The sequence below is a fragment of the Somniosus microcephalus genome, chromosome 6 (genome assembly GCF_052327205.1).
Source record: "Somniosus microcephalus isolate GS21.2 chromosome 6, FLI_Smic_1.0, whole genome shotgun sequence".
NCBI lineage: Eukaryota > Metazoa > Chordata > Chondrichthyes > Squaliformes > Somniosidae > Somniosus > Somniosus microcephalus.
In genome coordinates, this window is record NC_140992.1 from 38,400,146 (window position 1) to 38,426,604 (window position 26,459).

A 26,459-nucleotide genomic window follows, 5' to 3' on the forward strand; every position below is an offset into this window, starting at 1 on the left:
CTAACTAGGTTAAGCTATGAGGGGTCAGAATTCATGCTCACCAATCCAAAAGATCTGCTGAATTCAAAACAGCAGTGGGGTTTGGGGTTTGCTCTTTGTGCTCTCTGGAGCCTGCCGTCGTCAAGTGGTCTCTGGGTGCTGCAAGGGTGTTGTCCAGGTACAAGTACCCCAAAGTTAAAGTCACTGCTTGGGTACTTTACCTCGCAGGGATGATTGTTCCTCTTCCTCGGCCAGCAGTTGGAGTTTGCATGAAGATAGTCGCAGGTCAGCTGGACTGAAGGCCCGATTATTCGATGCTTTTCTTCAGTCGTCTTTCCATTCGTCATCTTCACCACCTCGCCTCGTCGCGTCCCGCCTTGCCTGGCCTGGTTTGTCCGTGTCCGCCTGGCGCAATGCCGGGCGTCCCTGATGGAATGGGGAAGGCACGGGCAGTGGCTGGGCAGTAAGCGCGGGACGGGGGAAGAGCAGTAGCCATGAGGGCGAGGAGCCGGAGCAAAGGCCGAGAGCAGAGCGCAGAGCGAGAAGGCCGCCAGCGGGCTCACAACCATACTCCCTCGGATGGCCCTTCTCTGCACGCCAAATCAGGCTAGTTCCCCGTCCCAATCTCAGCGGGCCATTTCAAACAACGGCAGCAATCTACTCCAACTGCCTCTAGATGGCCGGCAATCGCATCCACCGGCCTGACAACTGACCTGTTTTGTTATCAATACATCTCAATGGGCCTGTCCAGCCTCGATTGGCCCCCCCCCCCCCCCCCCAAGCTGCTCCCGACCATCCATGCAAACCGCCCGATGGCCTTAACTATAGGCCTAACTGCATTTTGATCTGTCTCCGACTTGGTCCAATACACAATTCAAGGTCCTGTCTGGCCCTCAAAATGCAAAGTCTTCCTTCACAGAAACTGCAGCTTTGGTTTCGATTTCTCCACAAGCTGCCTGTGTCGCAGAGTCCAAGCTTCCAAAATCTCTCAGGCTTTCTGCCACGAGGCGCGGACGCCATCTTGGGCACCCTCCTTCATCAAAACGTCCATGCAATGTCCCCCCTCCCATTAACAACCCCTGGGGAAATGTAGAAATTTTGCGAATCCTACCCTCCCCCCGTGATACTAAAACTTGCTTGAAGTATCATACTTTTACAAATTGAGCAAAAAATTTCTGACCCTCCAGTCAACCTTCCCCTGTAATTATCTATCTAATATACCCACGACACATGCACTTCACATTCCGTGAAAATGTAGTGTACATCAGCATACATAGAATAAATTACAGACTTTACACACATCCAAGCAGGGAGGGGGTCCTGCACCACTTGGTACACTTGCATCTTTATTAACCGCGTCGCAAAAAAAACAACAGAAAAAACACTTGTTTAAAAATAACAAACACAAAAAAACGACAATCTTTAATCAAAATACAAGGAAAAAGACTTAAACAAGCGTATCTCCCTCCACCTTTACATAATGTTCCTTCCAGATCTTCTGGTTACGGAATTCCAACAACTGACCTTTTCCCTTGCATTGAATGCAAACTAGATACAACACTATCCCTAACTGACAAATCACGAGAATGTGGGAAGCCAGTCTGATCCACGAAGGGACCTCTGTTATTGAAAATGCCCCACCAGGGTGGAATCACAATATCCAATATCTTAGTCCCTATCTCTACGGTTTTCTGTTCTAGAGTGTAAAAAATGTTTCTGCGCAACTATAACGGCTTTGAGTATTTTGGTAAGGTGTTCAGAGAGAGGGGGAATTTCGTAGCCAAAGTGGGCTATGTACTTTTGCAAATCCGTAAAATTCTCCTTCACAGTGAGGTGAACAGTGGAGGGTTCAGGAATGGGGACAATTCGCTCCTGGACCACTTGAACTTTTGCCTCGGGTTTAAAACAGAAGCTGCTTTCACTGACTGGACACCAGCTATGCTGTCCATGCTGGTAGTGGGACGTGCCAGTGGTGACACAATATGTTCCACCTATATATGCTACCTGGGGGGAACATGGCCTTGTGCCATTGCCTCCATGGTACAATTTATAGGTTTTGCGCCAGCAGCTCTGAACCCACACTGCGGTTTTGAATAGGCATTCAAGTGCTGGGGACACAGGATTGTGTGCGCTCCCCGGCTCCGGCACCCTGAGAGGTCAGTACCTGTCATAGCGTGCTCCCACTTTATGATGTAAGGTGGGACCGCTGTGAAACAAATGTGTGCACCCCCTTGAATGACTCCAATGTTCTCAACCCTGTATACCGGTGCGGGTCGGGCTGTCCTACCCATGACCGGCATCCTAACTTCTACTCCCATGATTGTGTGGTTGGACTGCCCACAATCCACGGGGACTGGATAGGCGTCGGAGGCTAGTCGGAGTTGGCACGGGCTCAATGCATTCTCAAAAGGGTGGAGGGCTGCGAGGTGCTTGTTGCTAATCCAGGAGGGGACCAAACCCTGTTTTAAATCCTCCAGATTACTGCGGCCCTCGCCCAGTAACCACGCCCCGTATAACACGCACACCTCATTCTGCGCAGCCTGCTCAGAAGCATTTCTGTCCTCCCTTATGAGAGCATTTACCGTCTTTGCGTGCTTTTCCAACTCCGCTATGATTTCCTTTAAATGGACCGTCATGGCCTGGTCCTCATGCAACTCCGAGCCCACTACCTTGTTCTCATCCAGCAATATCTTCTTTAACTGTGTTTTTAAGCCGTTTATCTGGGTCTGCAGCTCTATGTCATCTAAACTGTTGGATGACAGAGGACCCAGTATTAAACGCAGTAAAAACATCATTCAATACTCCCCATTGCCTCCCTGCATTACCCAAAAACTCTCGGTGTGTGGTGTACAGTTCGGTTTTGTCCACGTGGGCGAAATCTAACTCATAGAACTTCTTGAACATGTCCTTTAATAGGGCCTGGTATAGCTGCTCTGTTTCTTTAGGACACCACTCCAGCAAATGTACCTCGGTGAGATTTAAAATCACGGAGGCCACCGCATAGTGTACCCCCTGGTACAGCATCTGATCAGTAGGTACTAGTACCAACCCACTCCCTGGTCCCTTGGTGGTGGTGGTGGTGGTGGGGCACCCTTCCCTGGGTAACCTCGCCGCCTGTGCCATGGGCGGGGGCTTACAGGGGCGGGTTACAAGCTCAGTGGCATTGACTGGGATCGGGGTGTATGGGACCGCACGCACCTTCAGGCTCGTATCCCACTTCATCCCCTCTCCAGTGTCGTGCCACTGCCGGTGGAAAACGATGGCAATGCCTGTGGGGCAGACCTCCTCTGACCCCCACATACAGATATAAATCCCTTGGTCCGGTTCCCACCACTTGTCCCAACGCACACTTAATCCTCCATGAATCCCTGTGATCGTCCAGTGGGTGTTGTTCCCCAACCGTTCCCACTCGACTTCGGGGTTCCTCATGTCCTTGCTCAGCTTCCTGAGCCACCACCACCTATCCAGTGGAATGTGTCCTTTACACGTCAAACATATTCGCTTTCCAACAGTGACGCTGACCCTCGTGGTAACGACCCATACCCTGGGGCACAGGAGGGAGGTCTCTCCGTACGTGAATCCAGTTTGGCTGGAGTACTGAGATGAATTGGACCCAGCCATCCTGGCCACCTTCCCTCGTGGAAGTAGACGGCGGTCTCCTCCGCATCCCGTTCACCGCTCCCATCGATCGCTGTGGGCGCCTTGTCTCCCGAACACCCGTAGATGTGGGAGTCCTGGATGTCGCCTCGTCTTTCGATGCTCATCCCAATCAGGGTGAATAGGATCATGACACCCTTCATCCTGAAAATCTTTCTGCAAAAGATACAAAAACATGCAGCCAGGTCCCCAAGAGATTCTCTGGCTTGGTGAAGCATGGTCGGGTCCCACGACCTCGACCCCAAACATACACACTCTTAGCAGATTAATCACTTAAAACTACCCATCACCTTATTTAACTTAAACTAAAACACCCAAGCCTAAGCTAAATAATTAAACTTAACAATAAACACTAACCAAAACTTAAACTAAAACTATATACATCTGCCGCCCATCTCCGGGCGGCCAGGCTAATCCCTGGTCGGACTGCGGCTCGCCGCCACCCCCGACGTGACCGCATCGTCCTTCACTGTTGGTCCCTTGCAGCCCGTGGCTGCTGGCTGAGGACCTCTGTCCTTGGACCCTTCCCTGGCTCGAGGGGCGACCCTTGGTAACTGGAGGGCTGGTGACTATGGCTTTCTCGGCTGGGGCGTCCGTGGGGACCTTCTGGGGACCTTGGCGGGTGGGGCTTTCTTGGCCGCTGGGCCTTTAACCCGAACCACTGCTCCCTCAGGCTTGACCCCTCCCGAACCTGGGCTGGGGGCAGGTAACTTTTCGCAGCCTGCTGCTGCAAGCTGAGAGTCTCCGCCCCTAGGTTCCATGGCTGGGTCCGGGGCGGGGTTTCTTGACCTCGGGTCCCTCCCTCTACACCTGGGTTAGGGGTGAGGTTTTTGCCCTCGGGTCCCTCCCCCTCATCTGGATCCCAGAAGAGTGGGGGGAAGTGTCCCAATCGATGTGCAGTCTGTGAACTCGCTCCCAACTGGCTGTTTTCCCCTTTCAGGCGTAAACAGCTTACACTGGTTGATATGGAACCATTTTGTACGCCGGGGCATCTTCACGGCGTACACCATGGGGCTGGCTTTATCTACAATGCTGTAGGGCCCCATGTACAATGGCTCCAAACTCCCCACTCGGGCATAGCTTCTCACCATGACCTGATCTCCTACCTCCCACTCGTGGTGCTTTCTGGGTTCTAGCAGCAATCGGTTACTCCGATGCTGCCTTCCCATGTTCCCAGCCGCCTGCTCATGGACCTGCTTCAGATGCTCAAAGTTTCGGGCGAACCTGTCCCGGTTGACCTCTGAGCTGACCCTCCGTGAGCACCGGGGCTAGTACATGGGTGGGGGTCTGCATAACTCTGCCAGTCATTAGCTCGTACGGGGAATACCCCGTGCTTTTAGACTGGCTGGCCCGGATCCCCATCAAAACCAACGGTAGGACCTCAGCCCATTTACGGGGCAAGTCCACCGTCTCCTTTCTTAACTTTTCTTTCAGGGTCCGATTCATACGTTCCACAATCCCTGATGGCTGTGGGCCACGTGCCATTTCCCTTCAATGCCTAACGGCATAAGGGTGTTCTGCATCACCTGTCCGGTGAAGTGACTCCCTTGGCCGGACTCCACAAACTGGTAGTCCCCATCGCGAGAACACTTCCCGGACCAGGATCCTGGCAGTACCCAGAGCTGTGGCTGCTCTGCAGGGAAAGGCCTCTACCCATTTGGTAAACACGTCCACTAGAACTAGACAGTACTTATAGCCTCCCTGGGCGGTGGGCAGGGGCCCGATGTAGTCGACTTGTATCGACTTCCATGGTCCCTCTACCCTCCTGACTTGTCCCATAGGTACCTTCCTTTTGTGGGGGTCAGGGTTATTCGCAGCGCACACAAGACAGCCTGCACAGAACTCGCGGACATCGTCCTTGAGTCCCGGCCACCATCCCGTCTGTTCCACCCGTTGCCAGGTGGTCTCCGGCCCGGGGTGTCCCACTCCTGGACCCTCATGGGCCAGTTGAAGGAATTCCGTCCGGTGCTGCTGCAGCACAACCCACTGTTCCCCCCGGAACAGCATGCCCTCTTTAACGGAGAGAGTCGCTGTGCCGTACGGACCTTCTATTCCCTTTCCCTCAGCAATTGCGCTGAGGACTGCTTTTAGGGCAGGGTCTTGGGCTTGGACCGTCTTAAGGTCCGGGGCTAACGCTACCCCTACACTCCCTTGGGTCCCGTCCCCACCTCTGACCGCCGCCATGGGTCTGGACCCAAATGGGTCCCAGAAAGTGCCTGCGCAGGCACCCTCCTTGGCAAGCAAGCCAGCCTGCTGGTTGCCTTGGCCGCGGGGTTCTGTGGAGGAATGGGCTTTCACCTTGTGGATGAAAACCTCCCCTTCCATCCACACTGCTGCCAGGATCTTTTCCAGCAGGGGTTTTACTGTGAGGGGTCTCACGTCAGCAGAGGGACCAGATGGCCAGGTACTCCGTACACGAATTGCATGTGAACATGCTGTCCGAGCAAATCGTGTAGGGGGTGGGGAAGATTTCGGGGTGTGTAACAATGTACACCACCGCGGACAGTTCAGCCTGCTGGGTGCTCATGGTGCTGGGGAGCTTAATCGCCAGGGCAACGTTTGCCGTTGGGTCGTAAACTCCACACCCGGTGAGACGCTCGCCAGCAGATACTGTGCTGGAACCGTCTACATAGATCTCGCGGCCTGTGGGATGTATCCCGGCCCGTAAACCTATGTTTACTTCCCAAACCCCTTCAATGGAAGGGCTGTTCCAGGATATACCAGGTTGGCTGCGAGCTTTGGCTCAGAGACCCTTCACCTTCAGATCCATCTGTGAGAGGAGTAAGGTCCAGCGGGCAATGCGGGCACTGCTCACTGTTCCATCCTTGATCCTCCCGTCCAGAAGCATCTGGGTGGGTGTGTGATGGGTGAGGAGGGTGATGGGAGAGGTGCCTGTGAAGATCAATGATCTTTTCACAGCCCAATGTGTGGCCAAAAGGTGCCGCTCACAGTTGGAATAGCTCCTTTCCACATCAGTGAGTATCCTGGAGGAGTAGACCACCGGACGCAGCTGGCTGTGCCGCTCTTGGAGCAGCACAGCGCTCAGGCTGTCACCGCTGGCTGCTACCTTCAGGGAAAAACTCTTTTCCCCCCCCATCTATGGCCCCTAGAGCTGGCGCGGTCTGCAAGTCTTTCTTGAGCCTGACAAATGCTGCCTGGCAACCCTCCTCCCAAAGCCACTCCACTCCCTTGTGTAGGAGTTGGAGCAGAGGGGCTGCGGTGGCTGCATAGTCCTCAATGAAATCTCTACCGTACCCGGTTAGCCCTAGAAACGACCTCACACCCGTTACTGTGTTAGGGACCGGTAGTTCTTGTACCGCCTCCCTCCTAGCCTTATCTATGGCCCTTTCTCCAGCGCGCACGGTCAGACCGAGGAATTTCACCTCCTGCTGGCCGATCTGCGCTTTCTTGGGATTTACCTTGAAACCCTTCTGCCCTAACAGCTCCAGCAGTTCGGCTAATAGCGGGCCATGTTCCTCTTTCAAATCAGTGAACAGGAGCAGGTCATCCACGTATTGAACCAACTGTCTGGGCTGGCTAAAATCCTTCAAACTGTTGGCCATGCACTGATGGAAAATGCTGGGGCTGTTGTGGAAGCCCTGAGGCAAACAGTTCCACGTGTACTGTTGCCCTTTAAACGTAAAGGCAAACTTGTACTGATCCTCCCTCCTTACAGGGATGGACCAAAACCCATTTGAAATATCCAGCACCGTGAAAGTGGTCGCGGATGCTGGAATACTCCCGATGAGGTCGGCAACTGCTGCTACTGTGGGTGCGCAGGCTGGGATGTTACTATTGAGCACTCGATAGTCCACCGTGGCCCTCCAGGAATTGTCCGGCTTTCTAACCGGCCATAATGGAGAATTCACGTGGGTAGCTATCGGTCTCAGAACTCCCTGCTGCACTAACGAGGACATGGCTGCTTCCATGTCCGGTTCTGCTTCCCTGGGGAAGTTATACTGTTTCTGTGGTCGGGCCATGGGGTCCCTGTCTACGCTGACCTCAAACCCTGTGACCCTCCCGCAGTCGTGTTTGAGAGTGGCAAATGTGGCCAGGTGGGCCTGCACAAATGCCTGGAACTCTGGTGGGGTGTTGCTGACCATGAGCCCGAGGTTATAATCCTCTTTGGGCTTCATGGTGCAGAGGGTCCCCTTCCCTTCCTTTCCTGGGATTACTACGATCTCTCTGTTCTTTACTTTACCTGCCCCCCAAAGGCAGTGATTCCTCAAATCCGCTAGGATCCCGTGGCCTACGATAAAGTCGGCTCCCAGGACCCCTCTTCCACCCTCCACATCCCATTTCATCAGGACACAGGTCCACTTGGAGCAGAGCGGTCCTAACCGAATGGTGAGCGGGATGGAAATTGAGCCAGCCTGTTCCCTACCCGTGAACCCTGATAGACTGTATGGGACCCCGCTGGAGAGAGGTGAGGTGGTGGGGTTAGCTGAGTAGACCACGGTGCATGATGCCCCCGTTTCTAACAGATAGGTCCTCGTCACCTTCTCCACCTCCATCTCCAAAAGGGGTCTTTTCCACTCATTGTATCGGAGAGAACACAGATAAACAGGCTGCGTTGGCTCTAGTCACGGCTGTGGGGCGGATGGGGTGAGAGCACCGGTGGCGGCTGCTACTCTCCCCTGGCCAGTCAGTAAGGACCTCATGGTGTCCAAAAGTGACTCGACCTCTGCGGAAGGGGTCCCTGTCCCCGCCTTTTGGGCTGGGGCTGTGGGATGCTTTCCCTTATCTTTCCAAGGGTTTTTGCACTCCTTCTGCCAGTGACCATCCTTCTCACACCCGTAACAATTGGTCTTTGGTGTTGGGGGGGGGGGTTCTCCCTTCCTGGTGCCACTCTTTCCTACCCGGTCTGGGTTTTATCTCGTGCACCTTTCCCTTGGGTGGGTGTACATCGGCTCCCCTACCGTTTTTGTAAGCCAGAGTGAGCTGCCTAATTACCGTAAGTTCGGTGGTCTGGGGATTTTTGGGATCGAACCAGGCTTCTGCCTTGGCCCGGACCTATGGCAAGCTGTTCGCCACCAGACAACGGAGCCAATGCGTCAGGGAATCCCCGTTCAGGAACGCCCGATCTGGCATCCCCGGACAGGCCCTCCGGTACACCGGCCACAGCCGGTCTGCAAAAGCCTGCGGGGTTTCCCCTGAGAGCTGGATCGTCTTCTCCACATGGGAGAAGGGACTTCCCTCATCCATCCCCATGGCCTCCAGAACCGCATCTCTCTCCTCATACCCGCACTGCCCCCTTTTACACTCGTCAGAGAGGGATTGGAGGAGACTACTCTCTAGGGAGAATAGCAGCATCTTGGCCTTCTCAGCGTTATCGCAGTCGTTGACGCTGGCTGTTTGCTCTACTTCCCTGAAGTGGATCGAGGGGTCTCCCTTTTCGGAGAGCCTCGGGAGATGGTTGACCATAGCCCTAAGCTGTTGGGTGTTAAAGGGTAATACGAACTGGTTTTGGAGGGGTCCCTCAATGTCGCCATTGGCGGGTGGGCCGAACCTCCAATGTCGTGCTGGGCACATCGGTCCCGGCTCCGACCTCTCTGGCAGGGGTTGCTCTACCTCCGCCTCTGGCTCCACTCCAGGTTCCACCCCCCCCCCCCCCCTTGCTGCCAAACCTCGCTGAAACTTGGCGCTACGGGTGGTGGTCGTGAGGTCTCTCTCTCTCAACCGGGTCGTCCCTGGACACTACCGGTGATGTTGGAACTGTCCTCCCCTCATTCCCCATAAAATCTGCCTGGCCTGCCTTTGGGCTTATGAGGCACACCATGCCTTTTGCCTTCCGGAGGGCCTGGCTCAGATTTTCTATCCTCTCTTTACAGGGGCCATGGTCTGCCTCCTCAAACCCCTGTTCGCTTGCTAGCTTATACGCTGCCTTTACCTCCTGTACTTTCCCTCCCTGTTCCCTAATCTGCCTTGCCAAGCGGGCGTTCTTCTCCCGCAACCTTAATTCATTTTCTTTGGCCTCAGTGACTTGGCACCATAGGTATTCCAACTGGGCCTTGTGTTCTCCCACTAAATGTACTCTCTCCTGATTCAGAGCCTGCAAAGCTACTAATAACTTTTCCCCTGCAGGAGCCTTATCCTGGATCTCCAGGGCTGACTCCCTTAGCTCGACTGCCTGTGCTGCAACGAGCCTGTCCAAAAGCTGGACCTGCTTTTTGAAGCACATCAGCCAAACTGCCTTCTGTAAGGACTTCTTGTGTTCCTTTCCCTCTATCCACTTAGCTGCTGCATCTACCGGACGCCCAGCCTTTAACAGAGTGGTGATCCACTTCTTCGTGATATTCACCTTGCTAAACACATAATCAGAAATCCTTTCCTCCATCATGGTTCGCTCATCTGAACCATTGTCTACTGCATTGCAACCTTGTTGCCGGTGTCCTGCCGCGGTCGCCATTTCTGTAGGGGGTGGTGTGGGGTGGCGCGTGCGCCCAGTCAGTTATGCCCCTGACTGGTGAGCGGTTCGAATCGCTCCCACGCCCCTGGGTTCTAGACACCGGACTTAGGTACAAGGCGGCGATACAGAAAAGACTCGAGTAGACAGGTGGTTGGATGTAAGCAAAACCAAGATTTTTATTGAAGAAGAAATTAACACAATCTTATGAAAAGTTACTAGTATAAACTTTTACAGGCAAAATACAAAATAACTATATACTTATACAGGGAATGGGGAACACACGGCGCATCGAGATAAAACGACTATCTTAACAATCCCCTTATCCTTATCCCACCCCCTATACCTAACTAGGTTAAGCTATGAGGGGTCAGAATACATGCTCACCAATCCAAAAGATCTGCTGAATTCAAAATAGCGGTGGGGTTTGGGGTTCGCTCTTTGTGCTCTCTCGAGCCTGCCGTCATCACGTGGTCTCTGGGTGCTGCAAGGGCGTTGTCCAGGTACAAGTACCCCAAAGTTAAAGTCACTGCTTGGGTACTTTACCTCGCAGGGATGATGGTTCCTCTTCCTCGGCCGGCAGTTGGAGTTTGCATGAAGATAGTCGCAGGTCAGCTGGACCGAAGGCCCGATTATTCGAAGCCTTTCTTCAGTCGTCTTTCCATTCGTCGTCTTCACCACCTCGCCTCGTCGCGTCCCGCCTTGCCTGGCCTGGTTTGCCCGCGTCCGCCTGGCACAATGTCGGGCGTCCCTGATGGAATGGGGAAGGCAGTGGCCGGGCGGTAAGCGCGGGACGGGGGAAGAGCAGTAGCCGCGAGGGGCCGGAGCAAAGGCTGAGAGCAGAGCGCAGAGCGAGAAGGCCGCCAGCGGGCCCACAACCATACTCCCTCGGATGGCCCATATCTGCGCGCCAAATCAGGCTAGTTCCCTGTCCCAATCTCGGCGGGCCATTTCAAACAACGGCAGCAATCTACTCCAACTGCCTCTAGATGGCCGGCAATCGCATCCGCCGGCCCGACAACTGACCTGTTTTGTTATCAATACATCTCAATGGGCCTGTCCAGCCTCGATGGCCCCCCCAAGCTGCTCCCGACCATCCATGCAAACCGCCCGATGGCCTTAACTATAGGCCTAACTGGGTTTTGATCTGTCTCCGACTTGGTCCAATACACAATTCAAGGTCCTGTCTGGCCCTCAAAATTCAAAGTCTCCCTTCACACAAACTGCAGCTTTGGTTTCGATTTCTCCACAAGCTGCCTGTGCCGCAGAGTCCAAGCTTCCAAAATCTCTCAGGCTTTCTGCCACAAGGCGCGGACGCCATCTTGGGCACCCTCCTTCATCAAAACGTCCATGCTGGGTCCCCCCTCCCATTAACAACCCCTGGGGGAATATATAAATTTTGCGAATCCTACACCATGGATGCTGCCCTGTTCTGCTGAGTTTTTCCAGATGATTGTGGTAGTCTAAAGCTAACCATTGCAGCCATGGGTTGTCGCTGCAGGAGTTCCTCAGGGCAGCATCTTTGGCCAACCATTTTCAGCTGTTTCATGAATGACCTTCCATCTGTCATAAAGTCACTGACAATTCCACCATATTCAGCTCCATTCTCAACTCTGATAATGAAGCAGCCCATGTAAGCCTACAGCAGGACCTCGATTGCATTCAGGCTTGGACTGACAAATGGCACGTAACAGTCACACCACATAACCGCCAGGTAACAGCCAGCTTGAACAAGAGAAAGTGCAGCGACCTACTCCGACCTTCAACATCACCATCAGTAAATCCTCACCATCAAATGCTTGATGGTCAACACTGACCAGAAGCTGAACAGGACCAGCCAAATCAACAAGTGGCTATAAAGCACTTTGGAACGTCCTGAGCTTGTGTAAAGCGCTATATAAAAGTAAGTATTTTTAAGAGCAGGGCAAAGACTGGGTGCACTGCAGAGAGTCACTCTCCTCCTGCTCCCTCAAATCTTCTCCACCATCTATGACGCTCGAGTCAGGTGCCCTTATCAAACTGACAAATGACATCCTATGTGACTGCGACCATTTTAAACTATTCATCGTCATCCATCTCGACCTGTCTGCAGCCTTTGACATGGTTGACTACACCATCCTCTGCCAACACCTCTCATTTGTTGTCCAACTGGGTGGGACTGCCCTTGCCCGGTTCCATTTCTTTCTATCCAGTTGTAGCCAGAGAATCACCTGCAATGGCTTCTCTTGCTGCTGCCACACCATTACCTCGAGTTCCCCAAGGAGCTATCCTTGGCCCCCCCCCTGCTGCCCCTCAGCGACATCACCCAAAAACACGTCAGATTCCACATGTACGCTGACGACACAAAGCTCTACCTCACCACCACCTCTCGTGACCCCTTCCACTATCTCCGATTTGTCCGACATCCAGTATTGGATGAGCAGGAATTTCCTCCAACTAAATATTGGGAAGACTGAAGCCATTGTCTTCTGTCCCTGCCACAAAATCCATTCCCTAGCCACCGACTCCATGCCTCTCCCTGGCGACTGCCTGAGGCTGAACCAGACTGTTCGCAACCTTGGCGTCCTTTTTGACCCTGATCTGAGCTTCCGACCAACATTCCCTATAAGACGCGTGGCTTCTCTGCCGGTCCCGCGCAGCCCAGAACCGGCTTTTCCAAGGTTAAAGAACTGTGAATGTGCCGTGCAGCCCCTTAAAGCGGCTGCGCACCCAAAAAAATATTGGGGCGCAAATTGCTTCCGACCCTATATTCTCCTCACCAAGAGCATCTACTTCCACCTCCGTCTCTGCCCCTGCCTCCGCTCATCTGCTGCTGAAACCCTCATCCATACCTTTGTCCCTCTAGACTCGACTATTCCAATGCTCTCATGGCCAACCTCCCTCCATGTATCCTCTGTAAACTTGAGCTTGTCCAAAACTCTGCTGCCCGAATCCAAACTTGCACCGTCCCGTTCACCCATCACCCCTGTGCTCGCTGACCTACATTGGCTCCCGTTCTGGTAACACCTCAGTTTTAAAATTCTTATCCTTGTTTTCAATTCCCTCTATTGCCTTGCCCCTCCCTATCTCTAACCTCCGTCAGCCCTACACCCCCTCCAAATTTCTGCGCTGCTCCAATTCTGGCCTTTTGCACATCCCTGATTTTAATCGCTCCACCATTGGTGGCCGTGTCTCCAGATGCCAAGGCCCTAAACTCTGGAATTCCCTCCCTAAACCTCTCCGCCTCTCAACCTCACCCTCCTCCTTTAAGTCGGTGCTTAAAACCTAGCTTTTGGTCACCTGTCCTAATATCTCCTTATGTGGCTCAGTGTCAAATTTTGTCTTGTGACTAGTGCTTTGGGATGTTTTTACTACATTAAAGGCGCTATCTAAATGCAAGTTGTTGTTGTGATAGAATTCGCACTGCTTGCCTGGATGAGAGCAACAACACTCGAAGCTTGACACCATCCAGAACAGTTGGCTTCACAGAATCACAGAAACCCCACAGTGCAGATAGAGGCCATTTCGGCCCATCGAGCCTGCACCGACACATATCCCACCCTATCCTTGTAACCCCACGTATTTAATCCCCCTAACACTAAGGGTCAATTTATCATAGCCAATCAACCTAACCCGCACATCTTCGGACTGTGGGAGGAAACCGGAGCACCCGGAGAAAACCCACGTAAACACGGGGAGAATGTGCAAACTCCACACAGACAGTCACCCGAGGCCGGATTCGAACCCGGGTCTCTGGCGCTGTGAGGCAACAGTGCTAACCACTATGCCACTGTGCTTGATGGAACCCTGTGCCACTGGACTCTATCCACACCCTCCACCACTGGCACACTGTGGCTGCAGTATGTACGATCTACAGGACACATTGCAGCAACTCGCCCAAGGTTACTTTGACATCACCTCCCTCCTCTGGACCTCTACCACAGAGAAGGACGAGCAGCAATGTTGTGGGAACAGCATCCCCTACACGTCCCATACCACCCTGACTATAGGATAGGACAGCACTGTTTCATTGTCGCTGGATCAATATTTTTTGTAGAATTTGCTACCTCCCACCATTGCGCCAGCACCACAGACGACAGCGGTTCAAGAACCACCACCTGCTCAGGGTAACTAGAGATGGGCAATAAATGTAACCGTGCTATCCCAATAACAAAACAAAAACTGTTTTTGGATGATCTGATTACTTCACGTTTACAAAAGAAAATGAGAGATTATACAGTTTGTGCTGGATGTCACATAACACTGCTTTTGTTTTTTTTTTAAAGTCTTGGAAGTTAAAGAAATTGCCTCAATCCAGCTACAAGATGGACAGGATTCCCGTATCCACTGTAGAGCTGATCTGCTTGGGCTCGAGCTTTGCATTTTCTGGGTTGTTTTACTACTTGTATAGAAAGAAAAGAGCAACAGTGGAAGTGCTGAAGGTAAGAAGCATTCCTTTCCAGCTGGTTCCTCCCCCACCCCACACGCGCACAAACTCCTGTGGCTCTCCTTTTACCTTCAATTGGACGGCCAGGACTCTCTGTTTGTGATGGACTGATGAGAACGCTTCCCTGTATAATTTCTTCCCAGGGATGTAGAGTATTTCACCTGTGCCACAGTCGATGTTGTACACTGACAGAAATAGCTGTAGCCTGTTCAGCGTGCTCAGTCGAGTTAGAATAGTTGAGGCCAAGAATCAAAATTTGTGATCAAACATCTGCCAGTGGAGCAATGTGGCCACAGTTGGCACTGTTTTCAATAAATGCCAAAATACAGAGAATACCTGATGGGTTCCCTCACAAGATGATTTCTTGACCTTTATCCTGATTGAATATTGCATTTCAGATTCCCGACCAGAGTTGAAATTGGATCTGCATTAGTTAATTCAAATTCTTTCAGATGCCATGCCACTATTTGAAGAAGAGCAGGGAATAGAAACATAGAAGATAGGAGCAGGAGTAGGCCATTCGGCCCCTCGAGCCTGTTCCGCCATTTAGTGAGATCATGGCTGATCATCTAAATTCAGTACCCTGTCCCTGCTTTCTCCCCAGATCCCGTTAGCCTTAAGAAATATATCTAACTCCTTCTTGAATATATTTAATGAATTGGCCTCTACTGCCTTCTGTAATAGAGAATTCCACAGGTTCACCACTCTCTGGGTGAAGAAATTCCTTCTCATCTCAGTCCTAAATGGCTTACCCCTTATCCTTAGACTCCCCCGCCATCGGGAACATCCTTCCTGCATCTAGTCTGTCTAGTCCTGTTAGAATTTTATAAATTTCAATGAGATCCCCTCTCATTCTTCTAAACTCTAGTGAATATAAGCCTAATCGACCCAATCTCTCTCCATACGTCATTCCTGCCACCCCAGGTATCAGTCTGGTGAATCTTCGCTGCACTCCCTCCATGGCAAGAACATCCTTCCTCAGATAAGGTGACCAAATTTGCACACAATATTCAAGGTGTGGTCTCACCAAGGCCCTGTATAACTGCAGCAAGACATCCTTGTTCCTGTACTCGAATCCTCTTGCTATGAAGGCCAACATACCATTTGCCTTCTTAACCGCCTGCTGCACCTGCATGCTTACCTTCAGCGACTGGTGCACAAGGACACCCAGGTCTCGTTGCACTTCCCCTTTTCCCAATCTATTGCCGTTCAGATGATAATCTGCCTTCCTGTTTTTACCACCAAAGTGGATAACCTCGCATTTATCCACATTGGGCAGATGCAGTATAATCGCCCAACCTGTCCAAATCATACTGGAGTTTCTCTGCATCCTCCTCACAGCACACACACCCACCCAGCTTGGCGACCAATCTCTCTTGGTGCCCTGGACAATATATATCCCTTGCCTAATGGCACTAAAAACAGGTTATGTAGTCATTGCTGTTTGTGGGACATTGCTATGTGCAAATTGGCTGCTGCTTTACTCTACATTATAACAGTGACTACACTTCAAAAGTACTTAACTGGCTACGAAGTGCTTTGGGACGTCCTGAAAACACCAGATAAATGCAATTTCTTTCTCCTTCTTTCTTCCCTCAAACATTTGACGTATAGTTCATTTTACACTGGACTCCGCACAGCATTTGCTTGTGGGGGTGTCCTAGCAGGATTTAGTACAACAATTTGTTGCAAATGAAATCTTATCTTGTTTTTGTTGAACCCCCAATGACTATAATCTGGGATCAGAAGCTCAGCTGGGGGTCAAATAGAACAGTCTGGTTTAATCTGAGACAGTGGCCGGGGTGGGTGATGGAATCGCTGGCAAGGGTACAGAGTTTGTGACTGGCCCAAGGCGATGGCTTCTGTCTTCCCAATGTTTAACTTGAGGAAATTGTCAAGGCCTGGATGTCAGACAAACCATCTGACAACACGAGCAGTTGAGGGGGGAGAGAGGTGGTGTCAACCTAAATGTGGTACCTGACCCCATGTCTTCGGATGATGTCGCCAAGGGGCAGCATATAGATGAGAAGAGATGGGGACTAAGGATAGATCCTTGGGACTCCAGAGGTAACGGCAGAGGAAGAGAACCCATTGCTGGAATTTCTCTGGCTACGATTGGATAGATAAGAGTGGATTCAAACAACTGCAGTCTCACTGAGCTGAACAATGGAGTTAAAGGCATTGGAAGAAGATGATGTGGTTAACGGTGTCAAAAGGCTGCAGGGAGGTCAAGGCTGACGAGGTGAGATAATGAACCACTGTTACGGTCATAGGATGTCACTTGTGACTTTTATTAGGGTCTAGATTATGTGCCCAAGTGGGATAACGAAGCCTTTACCAACAGGATTTGACAAAGGTAATGACAACCAAATTACCATGGCCTCTTCTAGTAGGGAGGATCCAGAACAAGAAGGCCTAATCTTAAAATTAGAGCTAGGTCATTTAGGCGTGAAATCCCTGGGATGAGAGGGTTGTCCTATGAGGAGAGATTGAGTAGATTGAGCTTATACTCTGACGTTTAGAAGAATGAGAGGTGATCTCATTGAAACATGTAAGATTCTGAGGGGGATTGACAGGGTAGATGCTGAGAGGTTGTTTCCCCTGGCTGGAGAGTCTAGAACTAGGGGGCATAGTCTCAGAATAAGGCATCGCCCATTTAAGACTGAGATGAGGAGGAATTTCTTCACTCAGAGGGTTGTAAATCTTTGGAATGCTCTGCCCCAAAAGGCTATGGATGCTGAGTCGTTGAGTGTATTCAAGGCTGAGCTCGATAGATTTTTGGACTCTAGGGGAATCAAGGGATCGGATGGGAAAGTGGAGTTGAGGTCGAATGGCGGAGCAGGCTCAAAGGGCCTTCTGGTCTGCTCCTGCTCCTAATTCTTATGTTCTTATGAAATCAGGAAACACATTTTCACAGAGTTGTGGAAATCTGGAACTCGCTCCCTCAAAAGGCTGTGGATGCTGGGTCAATAGAAATTGAATGAGGTCTATAGATTTTTGTTGGGTAAGGGTATCGAGGGATATGGAACAAAGGTGGGTTAATGGAGTTGAGGTACAGATCAGCCATGATAAGAACATAAGAAATAGGAGCAGGAGTAGGCCAATCGGCCCCTCGAGCCTGCTCCACCATTCAATAAGATCATGGCTGATCTGATCCTAACCTCAAATCTTCTATCACTCTGCATCCACCCGAACCCATGTGATCTCCCGGGAGAGGCGAAAAACCAGATAAAGACCCAATGGCCAATTTGGGAGAAAAAAATCTGGGAAATTCCTCTCCGACCCATCTAGGCGATCGAAATTCTTCCAGGAGATCACTCTGTCCCTATATTTTCTACAGTACTTACCTTCTGTAAAGGCGATCTCCACCCCAGCCAGGAACAGGAATAAAACCATCTCCTGAAATCTAACAGAATTAGAACACCAGTAGGAGCAGAACAAGGCTACACGGCCCCTGGGCCCGCTCCACTACCCACAGGGCCATGACCATTCCGAACCCAGACTCATGTCCAATTTCCTGCCCGCTCCCCGTAACCCTTAATTCCCTTTACTTCTAGGAAACTATCTATTTCTGTTTTAAATTTATTTAATGATGTAGCTTCCACAGCTTTCTGGGGCAGCAAATTCCACAAACCTACCACCCTCTGAGTGAAGAAGTTTCTCCTCATCTCAGTTTTGAATGAGCAGCCCCTTATTTTAAGATTATGCCCCCTAGTTCTAGTTTCACCCATCATTGGGAACATCCTCACCGCATCCACCCGATCAAGCCCCTTCACAATCTTATATGTTTCAATAAGATCGCCTCTCATTCTTCTGAACTCCAATGAGTAGAGTCCCAATCTACTCAACCTCTCCTCATATGACCACCCCCTCATCCCCGGGATTAACCGAGTGAACCTTCTTTGTACTGACTCGAGAGCAAGTATGTCTTTTCTTAAGTATGGACACCAAAACTGTATGCAGTATTCCAGGTGCGGCCTCACCAATCTAATCTAATTGAATAGCTGAACTGGCTCGATGGGCTGAATGGCCTACTCCTGTTCCTTTGTTCCCCATTAGTTCACGTGTTTCTTTTTTAAAATTAGGAAGCCCCACAATTTCAGATCAACAAGCACTTGGTGGAATTTCTGAATGGCACGCCTGGAAAATGTGTGCAGTATGCAGTTGTGGAAGGTGAGGCTTATTTGATTTTGTCTGTGGTAGATTTCCAACTTGCTGCCCGGTTGTAAGACTAGTTGATCAATGGAAAGGAAAATCGGGCAGCTTCATTTTTAAAGTAACTACTGATTAAGCAACAATCAAAGGAGTACTGCAGGATAAGGCCCCACAATGGTCTTATTCTCAATTATATGGGATAAAAGTACTTCAGGAATCTTTTAAAAGCCACCGGGTTATATTATTTTATTTATTTATTTATTTATTTTTGCTCATCAAGGGGAAGGCCTGGAAATGAGCACTTTCTAATTTTGTCACATTATCAGCATCAGGAATTCCAAGGTAGGCTATGTCTTGATGGAGGGTAAAGTTCACTCTACTCTGTCTCAACACTACCTTAATAATAGACTCAGAAAATTATCCACTAATGCACCAACGTGAATTTATTTTCTACACCGACTGTCTCTATGGAATTATGTTTGTGGTAAACCTTGGAAAGTTCTGTGCTGTGGGACTGCACCAAACCTGTGTCACATGGGAGCATTGTAGCTGGCAGAGGCGGACAACTTTCAGCCCATCCGCCTGGACTTGATTTAAATGCAGTCCCGGAGGGGAAGGGACCACATGACTTACCCTGTGACAAGGTTTTAAGAAAAATAAATAAATTAGGTTAACAGTGCTCTTAATTGGGTCGGCCATCTTGGGATTTAGAAGACTGGGTGCAGAAGCCTGATGGTTCCTCACAAAGCCTTGCCTCCCAGCATGCTCTCTGCTCCACTGAAAGCAGTGAGCAACGTGGCAAGATAAAACCTCTCCGGCAGGCAAAGAAATGTGCCGCAACCACCGTCAAACATGATAAAAACCAGTCGACTCAGTCATGTTTGTTGATGCTCCGAATTGAATTTTTTTCTTAGTCTGTTCAGATACTAGGGCCTAGAAATTCCCGTAGCGCCCGCCTGAAATTCAGTTGCAACGGGCCAAGACGGAGGCGGGCGCTACTGCAGGGTTTGGCTGCCTCGCATGGGGCGATGAATGTCTATTTCAGGCGTCCAGCTGCCGCTGCGCCACCCGATGCGGTGCGGCAGGCTGGGGTACTGCAGGCCTCCTCCTTCTCTTAAGGAGGAGCTGCCTGCAGCCGTGAGATCGCCGCTGGATTCCCCCGGCAAATGAGCCCGGCACCACGGAGAAGTGCCGGGCTCGCGGGAGTCAGACAGCAATGCCGCGGGGGGGTGGTGCAGGAGTCCGGGGAGGGAGGTGCGGCCATGCGGCCGCCGGGAAAGCGGCCGGCCGCCCCTCCACCTTTATGCGCCGGCCTCTCGGAGCTGCAAGGCCCCGTTTTTCAAACGTTGTTTGCGGCCGCTGCGGGCGAGGCGGCCGCAACTGAATTTGGCCTTCGGCACGGAATCGCGTTGGAACCGGGGCGAACCACATATTTGTGCCACCCTTTTGCATCTTTCTGGTTTAAGGTTTTTTTAATTTATTTTTTTGGTAGAGTCCATATGTGCTGTTTGGCACCACACTGTTGAAGTATTGGACTTCTGATACTGGAAGCTATGTGAAAGATGGAAATGTTATACTACTGTTTGTTTTTATGTTAACTGCTTTTTCTTTGGGCCTGCCAGGCATATCGGCTACTTCAGAAGTCTAAATTGCATCAGCAGAATGTTCTGATGCTGTCACATCTGACACTAACTGTGTAATATGTGCTTTGGCCTCTGGAGCAAAATGTGAACTGCTTAGCTTTTGGTAGAATAAACAAGTGCCGCATGTATTAGATTTTTGGCCAGTTGCAATACTAGTTTTCTGCCACTAGACAGCATATGTGTGCTTCTTAAATATAGTTTAAATGTGGCACTTGACGAATCATATTGGAAGTGAAACTTTGTTTACGAGACTATCCTTTTCCATCAAAATTAATTTTACTATAATGTATCAATTGGTGCCTGAGAAAATGTGCTCTGTGAAGGAGTTTCTTCACAAGCTGGCATCACCTGTATTTACGGAATGTATTAGTAATGTCCAGAGACACTGAATCCGAGAATGGTACAGCACAGAAGGAGGCTATTTTGCTTAAGAGCTATCCCATTGGTCCCATTCCTCTCGCCTTTCCCCATAGCCCTGCAAATGTTTCCTCTTCAAGTATTTAGCCAATTCCCCTTTGAAAGTTGTTATTGAATCTGCTTCCACCACCCTTTCAGTCATTGTATTCCAGATCATCATAACTCGCTATGTTAAAACAAAATTCTCCTCATCTCACTTTTGGTTCTTTTGTCAATTACCTTAAATCTATGTCCCCTGGTTACTGACCCTCTACCACAGGAAGCAGTTTCTCCTTATTTATTCTATCAAACTCCTTTGTAATTTTGAACACCTTAAATCTTCCCTTAACCTTTAATGCTCCAAGGAGAACAACCCCAGCTTCCCTAGTCCCTCTGTGTAACTGAAGTCCCGCATCCTTGGTACCTGGTATCATCCTGGTACTAAAACTCCTCTGCATCCTCTCTCAGGTCTTGACATCCTTCCGAAAGTGTGGTGCCTGGAATTGGACACTACTCCAGCTGGGGCCTAAGCAGTGATTTATAAAGGTTTAACATAACTTCCTTGCTTTTGTACTGTGTGCATCTGTTTATAAAGCCAAAGACTTGTATACGTACACCCCCAGGTCTCTCTCTTCTTGCACCTCCTTTAAAATTGTACCATTTAGTTTATATTGCCGCCTCTCCTCATTCTTCCTACCAAAATGCATCACTTCGCACTTCTCTGCATTAAATTTCATCTGCTACGTGTCTGTCTGTTTTCCTGAACTGTCTTAACGTTGTGTAACCCTTCATTTAAAAATCTAAACTCTGTTCCCTTTAACTGCCCCCCTATTGAAGTACTGTGTTTTTGCTCAGTGCTTCACAGTGGCAATGGAACCAATTTGGAATCTGGTGATTGAAACCAGAAAACACTGTCCTACCACTCTGGTGCAGCGTGCTGATACTCCAACCTGCTGCACCATGCTACCAAGTGCACGTTGCTCTTTATTTCACCTGTAGCTGCTGAGTTCCTTTTCTCAACATATTTAGGTAATAGTGAAAGTGTATATGATATTTAACCCATTTGCTGTTCAATCTCTTGTATCAAAATGAACACTGCAGCAGTAAGCCCTGGTTAGACTAATTTTCAGTCCATTATTTCCATTAAGACCGGTGTGTATTTAAGACCACATGTAGTAATTGCAAAATTGAACTTGAAACCATAGTCATAAGACTTGGTCATTCCAGCACTAAGCTGGGGTGTGTGTGTCTTGGTGTTGAATTTTAGGGCAACTACCTGTCTTCCTGCATCCTCCTCAAGTTTGTGTTTAAATGTTCTCTTTACCCCACCCCCCCCAAACAGGTATCACTCGACCAGTTGGGGAGAGTCTGCGCAGCCATTATCAGGATGACTGCACTGGGGTAATGCAGCGGCTTATTTTGAAAGAGCACAAACTGATCTGGAATAACTTGGCTAGGAGTTGGTATGTGTCCACAATAATCCTTGTTGCTTATAGTCTAGTGTATGGCCTTGTTTTCTTGAAGGTTATATTCAAAACCAGTTTTTTTTTTTAAATAACTTTTTTACTTATTGAAATATCAGATGTAGTTCTCTAGAACAAGATGAAATCCATCCCTAAGATGCCTATAAATTAAACTACGAGCGTGATTCCTCATTACGTCTTGTGAAGGTGACCTTTGTAATTACATATGCTGTTTATAGAGAGCAGTATTACAGCACTGCTGCCCAAACAATCACCTGTGTCCAGTTCTGTAGCTAGGAATTTCTTACTGTAATAAAATGTAAAATCTTACTCTGAATTATTAATAGTGTAAGATGAGGGTTGGAGTAATCACCACATACCATCACTTGTAAAAGACTTATTTTTATGCCTGGAGTACTTGTAAGTTATAGGGTTTTCATGCTTCTGAAAGAACGATTGTTACTCACTGCAGTAAGATCTGATGTTGATCCAGTTAATTGTGACTTTGAGAGACTTTAGATTAATTACATACTGTGCTTGAGTGTGACTTTACCATCTGCTAATTTTTTTTATATAAACTGTTATTAACGCCTCTATTTTAGTAAAATATGATTTGAGAAAAGAATAATGGCCAGGAGAATGTCCTAATTTTTGTTGCTGCTTGAAAAACTATTTCTGTTACTAACCAATCTTTACTGTGCCATGCCCAGGCTTTCAAAGATTATGGGGGGAGAAATTCGGTATCGCCCTGTTTGGGGCGCAATTATCAGCCGGGCGCAAAGTTTAGCACCTGACGCTAATTATCACCTCCGACTGCAAACTTGGGTGATTTGAGCGCTAAATCAGGTGCTACACAACTCTCTTAGGCAATAACGCCGAGGAGCGAGGCACTACCTCAGAGCGCTGGCGAAGCTCATGTTGGGGAGGGTTTAAACTAAAATGGCAGGGGGACAGGAAAGGGAAGCAAGGATAGAAGCAAAAGACAGGAAGGAGAAAAGCAAAAGTGGCAGTCAGAGAAATCAAGGGTGTAAATCAAACATGGTCACAGTAAATAATAATTCTAAAAGGTCTAAGAGTGTTTAAGACACAAAGGCCTAGAAATTCAGTTGGGCGCGCCAGCCGTTAGCGCCTTAGGGGGAGTAGATCTCGAGCGCTAGGCGCTTATCGCCCGGGCGCAGCGCGATCTGCGCCTCTCCCCAACTTCAGGACACATTTAGCGCCGGCGCAAAGTCTTAGCGCGCGCCCTGCTGCGCGCGCAGATCATGACGTCATTTAATAGTGCAACGCCCTTTGTGCGCCCCAAACCGGAACTTCACTCGCGCTGGCCCAATGTGCGCCGGGTGTCCCGAGCGACTGAAGTGGAACGGTACACAGGCCAGCCGGGCCGGGGGGAGCGCTAATTAAAGGGCACTTACCCAGCAGTATAAAGGCCAGCCATTTTGCAGCATTCACTCTTGTGCAACGGTTTTTTGGACAGAGACCAAGGAGGAGAGTTTACTGGTTTGGACCAACACTTGGACAGGTATTTTTGGCTCAGGCCAGAGCTTACCAATTATCTTAGCCTTCATTCAGAGCTCAGTGTTTGCCAGCATATAATGGGGGCTGCATTGGGTGGCAACGCTGAATTTCAGCCTTATGCCAGAAGGGCTTACAGACGCCGTGAGAGAGTGGCAGCCCTGGCTAGACGCAGAGGGGGCAACAGGCGTCGCCAACTGAGGCCTTACCCACGCAGGGTATACCGCCAGCAGACCTCCTATCTGACCATGTCTGCCGCGATATGTGTGTTAGGAGGCTGCGATTCCGAAGGGAGGTGGTTACAGACATCTGCCGGCTGCTTCAGAGAGATCTGCAGCCACAGCTGATGCGCAGGACGTCTCTGTCGGTGGCAGTGAAGGTGACGGTGGCTCTCAACTTCTATGCCTCCGGCTCCTTCCAATCCGCTACTGACATCGCTAACATCTCCCAGTTCACCGTGCATTGCTGCATCCGCCAGGTGACCGAAGCCCTTTTCAGAAGGAGACATCAATTCATCTCCTTCCCCGTGACCCTGGACAAGCAGCAGCAACGTGCAGTGGGGTTTGCAAGAATAGCGGGCTTCCCCATGGTGCAGGGCGCCATTGACTGCACGCATGTGGCTTTGCGGGCACCTCTTGAGCATGCCGAGGATTACCGCAACCGGAAGGGCTACCATTCCCTCAATGTACAGCTGGTGTGTGACCACAGGCAGCGCATCCTAGCTGTCAATGCCCGCTTTCCAGGCAGCAGCCACGATGCCTTTATCCTGCGACAGACAACTGTGGCTGACATGTTCCAGGCACAGCCTCCCCCAAGAGGATGGCTTATCGGGGACAAAGGCTATCCTTTGTGTACCTGGCTCATGACCCCGCTCCGCGCGCCCACGACCCCTGCTGAAGAGGCATACAACGAGAGCCATCAAGCGACGAGGAGCCTCATAGAACAAACAATCGGCGTGGTCAAGCAACGGTTCCGCTGTCTCAACCGCTCCGGGGGAGCCCTCCAGTATTCGCAGGATCGAGTCTCCCAATTCGTCGTCGTTTGCTGCATGCTGCACAACCTGGCTATCCGCAGGACTCAGACACTGCCACCTCACGTTGGACCACCACCTCAGGAGGAGGAGCATGAGGACGAGGAGTACCAGCCCAGGAGGGACGCACAAGGTCCAAGGGCCGCCCGTCGTCGGCTTATTGAACGTCACTTCTAGGCCCCCTGTCAGGGAATGGCTTGTGCCAATGATAGAACATGATTGCAGCCGCTCCGCAAGCCCTCAGCCGGTTAAGGCAACAAACACTTCAAAGATCAAACATGGACAATGTGAATAAATAAAATGCTTTATTGTACAAACTCTGGGCCCTTCCCACATGAAAACCAAAAACAGAGGAAACCCCCAAAAAACACTCAAACACATTACTCGCTCCCACAACCTGGGGAGGATTAACAAAATAGGGCAACTAAAATAGCCGTCATTCTCGGCCTTCGTCCAAAACAAACATCACATCATCGGCCTTCAAAAAACAAACATCCAATTCTCGGCCTCAAGAAACAAACACAAATGGCCACACATTCGACTATTTGGCCCGCTAGGGCGATGCCGTGGCCATCTTTGGGTGGCCCCTGCCCGCCCTGCTGCTCCGCCGCAAAGTAAGGCCATTGGCTGCTGCAAGGCTGGGGGCAGGCTCCTGAGGGGCACATGTCGTGACGGCAGATGCCCTTGGGGGTCGGCCTAGTCGAGGTCTGGGCGTCGAGCGGCCGGCTGTTGATTGCTGCAGCTATGGCTGGCCAGCATCAATCGCTGCAGCAGCTCCTGGCAGCTCCACTGGGGGAGTGGCAGTGGCGGCTGGAGGAATGGCGGCAAGCTGGCGGATGGCAGGCGCTCGCTGGTCGCCTGAGACACTGGCACTCGCCCGGGCCAGCACTGCAGCATGCGCACCAATCTGCCGAGGGACAGACCGATGTGCTGCTGCAGCGCGCCGGGCGCCCTGGCAATGCCTGGCTGACACAGCGAGTGTGGCAGCAGTGAGTGCCCGTGTTGACCTGTTCACTGCCCGCAGCAGAGCAGCCAGTGACTGGACGGCACCACTAATCACCTGGCCAGTCGCTGAAAGATCTGCCCGGTATTCCGCCCGACTGGTGGCCTCTAAGGGCCCGAACTCGGACACACTCCGAGAGAGGGAATCGATGGACTCAGGCAACCGTGCCACTGCCGCCATGAGCTCCGTGTGCCGGCGCTCCGAGTCCGCGGACAAGTCTTCGAGGCGTTCCATCTCCTCGGCGAAGAGCATCTCCTGACTGGAGGCCGGACTCTCCCTCTGGGGAGAAGGCCGCCGAGCTGGCCGACCCTTCCTGCGTTGCTGGAGGCCGCTGGGCCCAGCAATTGGATTCCCCTCCGACGCATCCCCCCTCTGGGGAGAAGGCCGCCGAGCTTCCACCCCCCTCCCGCCTTTCTGCAGCACGCAGGTCCCAGGAGCTCCCCTCCCCTTCGACACTTCCGCCACGCTGCCCTCCAGGGAAGACGTGTCCCCTACATTGGCCTGGGTGGCCGCGGCTGAGGGTTCCCCTGATGGGCCGCCTTCCTCTTGCTGCTCCTCCTCGGAGGGTCTGTCACTGGCAAGTTGAGGGACCTCCTCTTGACCATCTGAAAGCAGGAAGGCACAAGAGTAGCTTTAGAGTGAGGAGAGGGCGTCAGTGCGGGATGCATGAGTGGTGGCATGCAGCGCATTGGTCGGACAGTGGCAAAGGATGTAGATCTGATGCGCAAGTGGGACGAGAGAGGTGCAAAAGGTGATGTCCTTACCATTGCTTCCCAGAACAGGGTC

General features: G+C 50.9%; 1 protein-coding gene across 4 annotated transcripts in view; it reads left to right on the forward strand.

The window, feature by feature from the left end:
* mul2 (mitochondrial E3 ubiquitin protein ligase 2) overlaps positions 1–26,459 on the forward strand; it is a 45,196-nt gene that overhangs the window by 13,083 nt on the left and 5,654 nt on the right. For 3 of the 4 annotated variants that reach the window (XM_085990053.1, XM_085990052.1, XM_085990054.1), the window contains exons 3-5: positions 14,308–14,463; positions 18,554–18,641; positions 22,005–22,125. In XM_085990053.1, coding sequence (XP_085846179.1) covers positions 14,347–14,463; positions 18,554–18,641; positions 22,005–22,125 — 326 coding nt within the window. In that variant the 5' untranslated portion in view covers positions 14,308–14,346. Of the gene's footprint in view, positions 1–11,540; positions 11,946–14,307; positions 14,464–18,553; positions 18,642–22,004; positions 22,126–26,459 lie in introns of those variants that run through there. The other variant, XM_085990055.1, reaches the window with a different exon arrangement.